General features: G+C 36.8%; 2 protein-coding genes across 2 annotated transcripts; both read left to right on the plus strand.

The window, feature by feature from the left end:
* Positions 1-1409: 1409 nt before the first annotated feature.
* Positions 1410-3354, plus strand: LOC147285995 (uncharacterized). Its single transcript, XM_086239346.1, has 3 exons — positions 1410-1691; positions 1791-2158; positions 2856-3354. Exons 1-3 carry the CDS (start codon positions 1410-1412, stop codon positions 3352-3354), a joined length of 1149 nt encoding a protein of 382 aa, XP_086095472.1.
* A 187-nt stretch (positions 3355-3541) lies between these two features.
* On the plus strand, positions 3542-3916 carry LOC147285996 (uncharacterized). The gene has a single exon (XM_086239349.1). It carries the CDS (start codon positions 3542-3544, stop codon positions 3914-3916), a length of 375 nt encoding a protein of 124 aa, XP_086095475.1.
* The last annotated feature ends 7260 nt before the right edge of the window (positions 3917-11176 follow it).

Raw genomic sequence — 11176 nt, forward strand, 5'->3', positions numbered from 1 at the left:
GGTTTGTTTGGAGAAACATCTTATGTCGATTCGGACTCCCTAGGTACATTGTGGCAGAAAACGAAACGGAGTTCAATAACAAGAAGTTTAGAACATACTGTCAAAACAAGGGAATTCAACTTTAGTTTTCTTCTAGAAGCTATCCTTAGGGAAATGGACAAGCTAAAAAGATGAACCGGATGATATGAGTGTATTAAGAAGCGATTGGAGGAATGTAAAGGGTGGAGGAGTTACAACATGTGCTTTGGGCTTACCGAACGACTAAGAGGAAGCCTATTGGAGAAAGCCCGTTCACGCTTACCTATGAGACTGAAGTTGTAATTCCAACGGTGGTCAGGTTACTCACGGTTCCAACGCTGGTGGTCGACCTAAGTACTATCCAATTATTTAATTAATTAATATTTCTCTAAATTATTCCACTAATTAATCAAGCTTGAATAATAGCTTAAATCCAATTTAATCTCTACAAGTTAATAATCTTTAATTAAATCTCCAAATTAAGGTTACAACTAATCATGCTTAATTAACCAAATAAATTAAGCAATTAAATCTCCAAGATAAACCTAGGCATGCTTAATTAATAAATAAATCTTGCTTAATTAATAAATAAATCCTACTTAATTAATCTAAGCATGCAACCTAATATTAAAGTCTAAAAAAAATAAATAAAGCAGAAAAATAAATAAAAGACTTACCTGGTTATAGACCTCCAAAGCTAGATTTCACTCCTAAGGCCTTCTACAATGCAGCCTGAAATTGAACCCCAAACCCAATTTTTAGGTATAAAATGGGTATAGCCCATTCACAATGGGCTGAAATGTGATCCCCATAAATTTTTGAAACCCAAAAACTATCCCCAGTTTTGGGTATTGACTATACCCAAAACCAAAATGAATGGTTGGCCCACAAAAAATAAAAAGCTGATACTCTTCTCATTCAAGTGAAAGCAGCTTGCGGGACCCACAGGAGCATGAAGGAATAGAGAGCTGCCACCTCAATCGACAGCCCTCTGCAGCTCCCTGCATGCTACTTGCTGCTTCCAAGACGCCCCAAGACTGCGTTTGAGGTGCAACGGCTCCCTGCCATTCAATTTGGTCAGCCTAGAAAAGGTGGGCTGTGCGGGCCATTTCAAAATGGACGGTGGGGATCTGCGTGCCGTTGAAAATCAACGGCCCAAAAAATTTAAATGTCATTTTTGAAAATAATAATAATAATAATAATAAATATAGAAAAAATCGAAAAAATGTCAAAAAAATCTGAAAAAATTCAGAAAAATTTCTTAAAATTCCCTTTAATTTTATAATGGCTAGTACACCAAAAATTCTATATAAACCTCATTCTTCTTATTTTTTTTCTTCACATCTTTCTCTCTTTTACACCACATTTTCATCAAATTTAGTAAATTCAATATGGTTAGAGGTCTTGGTTGGGCCAAAGATGAAGATATTGCTCTAGTTCAAGCTTGGCAAGAGAAGTCTCCAAATTCGGAACTCGGTGCACAACAAAAAAATGATGTATTCTGGGCCGAAGTTTACATTGTTTTTCAGCGTAATTTGGGCACACCAATGGGCAGAACGATAGGCGCAATTAGATCACGGTGGAAGGACATTGCTGCCTTTTGCAACAAATTTTATGCCTCATTTTTGGATACCGAAAGGAGACGTCAAAGCAGTGCAAATTCAGACGATGTGGTAAGTTTTATTTTATGAATGTATATATTTAATTGAATGTCGTATGTTTATTCCATTGTTAATACTTGATAATTTAGTCATGTGTCATAATTTTTGTAGTTTGTGGACACACTTGAGATATATAAAGACAAGAACAATGGAAAAAAGTTTAGCATGCTCCACATTTGGAAGGATTTAAAAGAATGCGTCAAGCACTCAACTGCAAATTCAACTGTGTGGGTCAGAGATCAGGATGCACCGATCGATTATACACCGAATGATCAAGATGAGACTTGCCTTGATACAGATGATGACCCATCATTATGGCAACCGATAGGCCAATCACGCCCAAGGCCACTAGGAAGAAATAAAGCAAAGCGGGCCAAGGCAGTTGATCCCCACCAAATTCATATGTTGAAGGCAATTGACGAATATAATGATAGGTCACGTGTAGTTGAGGAAATGAGACATGACAGAGAAAGGGCGAGGTAAGAAAGAGAAGTGGCAAGAGACATGACATGAGAAGCAAGAGAAAGGGCGAAGGAAGCAAGAGAAAGGGTGACGGAAGCAAGAGAACAAGTGAAGCTTGAGAGGGCAATAGAGTAGGAGGAAGGACAGATTATGGACAAAGACTTGACATACATGAATGACATGCAAATAGCGTATTGGGGATCAAAGCAAGCTGAAATAATTTCAAGAAGACGTGCACGTGCTACCTTGAGTTCAGCCGGATATGACCGACCTCAACCAGTCATACTCAGGGTACCCTCCAAATAATTAGTGGATTTGAATTATGTTTTTATTATGTCTGAGATTTGAATTATGTTTTGATTATGTCTGAGAGTTGAATTATGTTTTTATTATGCTTGAGAGTTAAATTATGTTTATGATTTGAATTATGTAGTGGATTTGAAATGACTATTCCCATACCATGCATGAAGTGACTATTCACGCACCCTGCATGAAGTGACTATTCACGTACCTTGCATGAAGCGACTATTCACGCACCCTGCATGAAGCGACTATTCACGTACCCTGCATGAAGTGACTATTCACTAACCCTGCATGATATGACTATTCACGTACCCTGCATGAAATCATAGGTCACATACCCTATTATTATGAACTTTCTATAAATTGTGATAACTTCGTCCATTGAAATTCACATAGTTTTTATCTATTCAGGATAATTTATCATCCGATCAAAACTTCGATGAATCCTTTCAACTACGCATCGTCTTCGTTGTCATCTTCGAGTCCTCCCGAGATCGAGTATGACGATTTCGATACTAGTTACAAAAGGGTAGAGGAAGGCAGAAGACTGATGGGGTGTGTAATTATGTCCATGGGGCAATCAGTAGTCGCCTCACGTCCACGTCACGGTGGTATGTATTCTCATCGGCGTTACACACGTCGGGATAGGGAAGGCGCTCACGGGAGGCTGATGCAGAATTACTTCATCCCTGCACCGATAAAAGACACAGTGACGTTTCAGAGACGCTTCCGTATGCATCAACCCCTATTCAACAAGATTCTGAACGATGTGTGCCTCCATGATGATTGGTTCCAATCTAGGCCAGATGCCCTCGGTAGACTGCACACCCCATCAGAAGGTGACTGCGGCATTGAGAGTGATGGCGTATGGCCAACCCCTCGATGGGGTTTCAGAGCTACTAACCATTAGCCAGGGCATCATAAATGATGCACTATATAAGTTCTGTCGAGTCATCACCCATGTCTATGAGGAGGAGTATCTTCGCAGACCTAACTTGGAGGATATGAGAAGACCTATGCGAAAGGGGCGCCAAAGAGGATTTCCAGGAATGATTGGAAGCTTAGACTGCATGCACTGAGTGTGGCAAAATTGCCCCATGGCTGAGCAAGCTCACTATCATGGGAACTATCATACACCTACCGTTATTTTGGAAGCAGTTGCCTCATACGACACGTGGATTTGGCATGCAAACTTCAGATTTTCGGGTTCTAACAATGACATTACCGTGTTGGACTGCTCACACCTTTTTGATTGGGAGATATCTGGAAGAGTCCACAGGGTGAAATATAGTGTCAATGATTTGGAATTCAAAATCTCATACTATCTTGCTGACGGGATCTACCCCAAGTGGGCGACTCTAATTTCATCAATACGCAATTCAGTTTCGGAACCTCACAGGTTGTCTGCGAGGAAACAAGAGGGCTTCCGTAAGGATGTGGAGATGGCGTTTGAGATTTTAAAAGCCCGATGACAGATTATCAAACGACCTGCTCGTTATTGGGATATGGATGATATGAGTTATATCATGAAAGTGTGCATAATATTGCACAATATGATTGTCGATGATGAGAGACAACAAGATGATCCAGTCTAGCAGGAGTTTAACGTGGAAGAGACGATTAGAAGGGCAGAATCAGAGTATGACGGTGTGGAACCAAGCATACAAGGTGGGCCTCCGTCATCTTTACCTGAGGAGAATGTTTGTCGGAATTTGATTAGGAATAGGCGTGTGAATGAACACTTGAAAGAAAATTTGATTGAGCACGTATAGATCCAAGCGGGAGGCGCACCACATGTTTGAGGGGCCAATGTTGTGTAAATCATGTGTTTGTGGTTTAGTTTATGTGTTTGTATTGTGAAATGAAATAAATTGTATTGTGTTTAACGTTTTTAATATTTTAATATTAATATATTAATATTAGTGTCATTTTGAAGAGCTAATTAAATTATTAACAATGATATAATATTCTTAAACATAAAATATTTTAAATATTTAATTAACGGGCACTTAATAAATTTTAAGATTAAGTAAATGAGTTAAATATTAATATCCCCATATTTGGGCCTCAACATCATTGTGTTAATGATCTCCAAAATCTATATTTTTACACTTTTTTATACCCAAAATTGATTTGGGTATTGGGTATTTGGGGATCTCCACTGTAGAAGGCCTAAGGGCTCCTTCTTCTTGGCAAGCTCTCCAAAAGAAAACTTTTAAACTATGAGAAATTTTTTCCTTTTTGGTATGTCTCTTCTAAGAGAGACTCCCAAAGGATCAAGGAGTGAGTATCTCAAACTTCACTTAGTGGTGCAAGTGAAAATGAGATACAAGGGTCTCTATTTATAGGCACAAGGGGGTGGAAAGTTTCTCTAATTCTCCAATGTGGGATAGAATGCAAAAGAAGTGCAAAAACACAAGGAAATCTCGACTTAGGTCACACGACTGTGCAAAAACATAAGGAAATCTCGACTTGGGTCGCACGACTTGGCTGGTTGGCCCATTTTTTGAGAGTAAACGGATCCGGATGGATCCATTTAGAGAGGCACGGGTCTTGAAGAGGGGCTGGGCTTTCATTGGTTCTCTCTCCAAATCAATGACCACGAATAAAAGTTGATTAATGAGGCTAGACGGATGAGATTAGATCACGCGAGAGAAATCCGGTGTGGCGCGATGTACAAAGCTCCTGTGAGCTTATCTAGGTGCGCCTATGTGGCACCGCGTCAGCGCGCCTAGCCCAATCGTTTCGCACCATGTGGCGAGTGTCAATCCCAGTCAACAACAACTTTAATTCTTTTCATTTCCTATTTTCCTATTTCTCTAAACTTCAGAAATTCACCAAAAATAGCTAAGAACTCTAAATAATTCTCCAAAAAATCTTACGGACTTGTATCGATGAGTACTAATTTTTTTATAGCCTCAAAATAATTAAATCTCTTCCAGAAAAATTATGAGAAATCCTCTTCTCATAATTTAATTCTGAAAAATGAAAACAAATAAAATAATCACCAAACTCTTGAATTTCTTTTCTTCAAAATTCACTATCAAGCAACTAAACTTCAAAACCACAACTAAATGTCTAAGTTAGTTAAAACAAAGTTAAAGAAAACTTCAATTCCTTTAAACTAACCTTAAGAACAAGGTTAAAAAGCTTAAGTAGAAAAATTAAAATAAGTTGAAAATTCAGGGTGTTACAATTGGAATCCGACATGAGGAAGAAGTATCTTCACCTCTTCGAGTAAACAAGTAATCTCGAGGACGAGATTTATTTTAAGTTGGGTAGATTGTGAAACCCTAGGATTTTTTCGTATTTTATTTTTCTGTTGGTTTAATCAGAAATTAAATTTTGACGAATTTTTTCTTAAGACCAAGTGACTAAGGTTAGACCATGGTAGTGCTGAGCTCGTTTTCCTAAGATTAATGCGTTTGGTTCATCGAAATTGGAGTTCGGATTAAGGAAATAGGAATCATCAAAGTTTCATAATTATTTTAGATTATTATTTGATTTTTCGAAATTTTATGTGGATAAGTTGAATTTTTCATAAACAATCTAAAGATCAAAATAATGTTTTGAGGCCATAGGTAATTAGTACTCAGCCTCACAAGTTCATAGGATTTTCAGAGCTCAGATGTCTTTTTTGTGATTTATTTAAGTTTGGGAGAATTTTAGAAAATAGAAAAAAATCTGGAAAAAAGAAGTTCACGCGGATTGCTGACTTGGTGCGATCCTGGATGTTCCTCGTTGACGATCCGACGCTCCAGAATGTGGCCTGGGGTTTGTACGCTCAAACGAAGCTTCCGGTGTGAGCAAGATCGCGTATGCAGGCCCCTGTGCGACGCGAATGACACTGCATCTCAGCCACATGCTCCAGACGACACGTTGTTCCTCCCAATCCTGATCCGTCTGCACGACCCACCCGTACCCGCTCTGCCCACACCATTTTCTCTCACACAGTGACCCGCGCTTTGACCCATTTAGTTCCCCCAGATCCGGTTCGTTTTTTTCTTATCCCACATCGAAAATTCACTAGTTTTTCTCACTTTTTCAAGCTTATAAATAAAGAACCACACCCTCCTTTTCACTCCACACCTTCAGCTGAAAGCTTTGTGATTTTTCCAAAGTTTTCTTGAGACAAACCACTTGTTGGGAGTCTTTTAAGTTTGAAATATTTGTTTAGGTTGTCTTCTTAGGTGCCCTTAAGGATTTTGCACCTATGAACATCTCAATCAAATAATTTTGGCAATTTGTGGGGAAACTCTGCCAAATTTTCTACTTACCTTGGTAAGGTCTTTGGGTAAGATTCTTGAGCTTGGTTAAGTTATTTTATTTTGAGGTTAATTACTTATTAGGTTTTAATTTTGTATTTTAGCAATTCTATTTGTGGAGATTAAGCTAAGGAAGTCTACAACTAGGTATTTAATCTCTACTTTCTCTTTACGGTTTTTATGCATGATTAATTAGTTAAGTTAGATTTATTAAATTAATTGATCATGTCTAAGTTGGATTTAATTATATAACTATTTGATTAAAGTTGGATTAATTATAACTAATTAATTATGTAAATCAAATTGGATTATAGCATTGCTATAACTAAAAAGAAAATAAAATTACTAAGAAGCATGCAAATAAAATTTAAGTTGGATTAATTTACTTTGCTTGCATGACTAGTTACTCGTTAAATAATTGATTGAGGTCACCCTATTAAAGTAACTAAACACGTGATGTCGAGGTCAATATCAGCTGCTGTTGCTTTGTCGGCTTAAGGATAGTGGGACTGATCCCCAGTCTCCCTCATACTGACCTGGTCATATTGTTGTACTTTAATTGGTTAACTTCCAGATTTATAAATAAAATCGGACTTTAAGTAGAAACCCTAAGTCCCAAAAATACAGAGACTTAGTCTTAGTATAGTAGTTTTAGGAATTTTCTAGGAAGACATAACTAAAGGAAATGTCATGTCGAAACTCTGTCGAAATTACCGTTTGACTAAAGTTGGCATTCTGTCGGATTTGGATTTCTAATTTCCCAGAGAAGGATTTAAGGACATTGGTGTTGTGGAAGTGCACAAAGATTAAGATTGGACACCGGGTATGGGGATTCTCACACCCCGAGGGAAAGCTATGATCGTATATGATGCTTACCCCTACGTTGTTTGTTTTGCACTTGCTTGTGATTGCAAATCACGCTCCGGTTGATGATCTTGACTAGTTGGTTGGGCGAGGCGCTCGTTTATCTTGCTGGGCATCCTCGGGTCTTATTCATGTTTAACATGTTGTTTTGTTGGGTCTTCTACCCATTTTATTATCTGTCCTTTATTCCAGTTTGTAATTATTCAAAACATTTTTCTAGTAGTCAGTTGGTATCCCATTTTAGGTTTTGTTTAACAAACATGATCTTTACTGATGTCATGTTGTGCTAAGGGTTATTTTGTAAAACTTTAAATACCCTACTAGGTTTGCTTTTTTATAAATATAATTTAAGTATGTTTTTATGATTTCTGCTGTATACTTTATTTTCTGATCCAACCCGTTTTCCATCAAACAAAGGCTTAACTTGTAGAATAGTGATGCTAAGGCGTCGTATCATATTCTGGGGTTCTTGGGGCGGGTGCCTCTTCCAAGACCTCCATTTGGGGCCTGACACACCCACCCTCACGCGGTGCCACAAGGTGGCGAGTCAAGCCTACAAACTTTTATTAGTTTTTCCGTTTTCTTTTTTCTTTCTGTTTTGGACTTGTGCAGTTGACTGGGCTTGTGTGGCTGACGTTTCTTAGCCATTTCCAAGCCCATATAACTGTCCAGACCTTAAGAATGAATATCCATGAAGTCAATTATATCCTTGGGTGTCCAAATTAACTTTTCAACAAATTCTATCCTACCAGTTATTTCCGGACTTTTGTTGATCTTAATAAATTGAATGATACAATTCATTTACCCTCTCTATTTAATTTAGAACAACACATTTATAATTACTAATTTAATCACATCAATATATCCAAGAAATTAATTATGCCTAGAAAATAATGTCCATAGTACATCCCTAATGTGATCTCTTAAACTTGCACTCCATATTACTACAATTCCCATGCATGACATACATGTGCAAGTTATGTTATGCTACCACCATCTATGCGAGGGCATAAAGTCAAGCATTCTTTCCCCAGACGTGAGCAGCCGGATATTTATTCTAGTTCCCCATATTCCCCACGTAAACTTAGGGTTCGTCTGGTAACGTTTTAAAAACTGTATTGTAAACGAAAACGACAAATTAAATTTTGCATTCTCAACATATGAGAAGGTGTCTGGTAGCGTAATTGAAAAACAATTTTATTAAACAAAAACAACGAAAACATGTTTGATATTAACCAATTATTATAACCAAATAATTATGTTCACAAAAGATAATAATTAATTATAAATTATTATTAACTAATTTCATAAAATAACTATAACTAATAACTTAAAAAAAGAGGAGTTGTAGAAAGTCGCACAACCCAACCCACCTCAATTGGTGGCCCGCGTGACCCCACCCTCCCCCTTCTCTCTCTTTGTCCATCTCTATATTCCTTTCTTTCTCTCTCTTCCTCTATGTCTCTTTCTCTCTCTTTCTTTTTGCTTTTTGAGCACCCCCCCACCCCGCTGCTGCACCTCCCCTCCCCACCCCACCCAACCCACCAGCTGGCGAGACAGAGATGGAGAAAGAAAAAGACATATAAATAGAGAGAGAGAGAGAGAGAGAGAGAGAGAGATAGAGAGAGAGAGAGAGGGAGGAGTAAAGGAGTGATGAATAGAGATGGGCAAGGTGGGCAGCGTTGGTAGGTAGGGCTGCCGTCAGAGGTGGGTCGGGCTAGGTAGAGGGGGGGGGGTGCGATCTGCACCTCCTCTTCTTCTTTTTTCATTTTTCATTTTTTCTTGTTTTTTTTGTTTTTGTTTTTAGCCTTAATCTTTTTTATCTCTATGTATTCTAAATTCACCGAAATATCATTTAATTATTTTCTTAATTTATATTGTAAACTCGAAAGTCTATTTTGTATTTTTCAAAAACTATTTTCTCAATACGGCAACCAAACACATTTTTGTCATATTTTTGAATTTGAAAAATGAAAAATCGTTTTAGAAAATATTACCAAACGTGGCCTTACTTATTTTGAAAATGAATCCCAAATTCATGCACGTGAAATTCCAAATATATCTTTTTTTCTTAAAAAGGCTAAGAGTGGGATCTCTAGGGTCTCTTCATCATTGGCTTCATCATTAAGTCTTCTGACCTCTGACAGTCTGAGTTGGTTAAACTTGAATTAATTCCACTAAATACTTCTAGTTGCACTCCAACGGAGGAGAGAACATTTAGCTTTTGATTGTCGAAGAATTTCCCTGAACTCATCAAGTCTCAATGACAACGATCCTTCCCCATTATCCATGGTTACGTATTATTGGAGAATGGATTTATCGATGTTGTCCAACCAATATACTCACATGCATCTTGTCCTTGTGGTCCGAACATCATTGCATGATACCATTTAACGACACCATAATCGAATTGACTAGCACTAGATTCCGCATAACACTTATATCAAGAATATTACTCTAAAATAAGTATAGAGGAGAATTCCATCTTGATTATCTATGTTTACATAATCCTATCCTTAGTTTCCCAAAACATATCGGTATATAGAAGTTCGTCAAAGAAATTAGTGCCCACTGATAGCTCTATAAAACTAAGTCTAGGACATGTGTCCATGATAATCTCAAGATTGGGAACTTGCATGTCATCCTTAATGATTATAAGGCGCGTATTGTAGTAGACAACATTTTGAAAATATAAGGGCCTGTTTGGTATTCTATTCAAAAACAATAATGCTAATTGTCCCACTTTTTTTTTTTTTTTTTCCACATGTATCCCATCTGATGTGTCATTATTTTACTGGAAGGGTATTTCCTTTTTCTTTTTTAGGTTTTATTTTTTAATTTTTAGTGTCCAATGTATGAATACCATGTAAGATGATATGAAATTATAATATAAAAATGTGGTAAGTGTAGCATTATTGATTCAAAAACTAATTTTTTTTTTCAAAAACAAAAAAATAAGTTTTAGCCAAGAAAATGTGTTTGGTAGACTATTTTCAAAAACAGTTTTTAGAAAAAAAATTCAAAAACATGCCTTTTTTAAAAAATGATAAAACATCGGTTTTTTTTTACACTTCATTTTTTCTTAGCTGTCATCATTTTTTAAATTTAAAAATTGTTTTCAAATTTCATACCAAACAAGTTTTCAAATTAAAAAAATTGATTTTGAAAACTCACATTTAAAAAAAACATCTTAATTTTTGAAAAAAAAATTTGAGTAGAATACCAAACAGACCCTAAGTCTCATGATCCATTAATGCACTTTTGTGCATTAACACATCAATCTAGAGTCCTACACTTTTATGGATGAGATTTGCCATTCTTGCTAAACATGGCCGTCAAGCAAGAGATTAATCGTGCTACAATTAACACCTTAATCATTGAGTTTAGCCAGTCCACAATTTGAGTTGTGATCTTGTTTATGATATAGAGCATATTCTAAGTGTATCTCTTCTATATGAACTCAAAAAAAAATATATATATATATATATATCTTTATCAATATACTGCCTTCTTCTGCACATTTATCTCTACCCCATGATGGGGAATAGCTAATAGTTAGGACACATAAGAAATTTATAATCCACTTATGGGAAAAGTCTTTCC

The sequence above is a fragment of the Dryas octopetala genome, chromosome 4 (genome assembly GCF_963921425.1).
Source record: "Dryas octopetala chromosome 4, drDryOcto1.1, whole genome shotgun sequence".
Lineage (NCBI taxonomy): Eukaryota > Viridiplantae > Streptophyta > Magnoliopsida > Rosales > Rosaceae > Dryas > Dryas octopetala.

Coding starts and splice junctions, on each gene's coding strand:
- LOC147285995 (XM_086239346.1), top strand. CDS start 1,410: ATGGTTAGAGGTCTTGGTTGGGCCAAAGATGAAGATATTGCTCTAGTT. Junction 1,692..1,790: donor GTGCAAATTCAGACGATGTG/GTAAGTTTTATT, acceptor TAATTTTTGTAG/TTTGTGGACACACTTGAGAT. Junction 2,159..2,855: donor CATGACAGAGAAAGGGCGAG/GTAAGAAAGAGA, acceptor TTATCTATTCAG/GATAATTTATCATCCGATCA.
- LOC147285996 (XM_086239349.1), top strand. CDS start 3,542: ATGGCTGAGCAAGCTCACTATCATGGGAACTATCATACACCTACCGTT.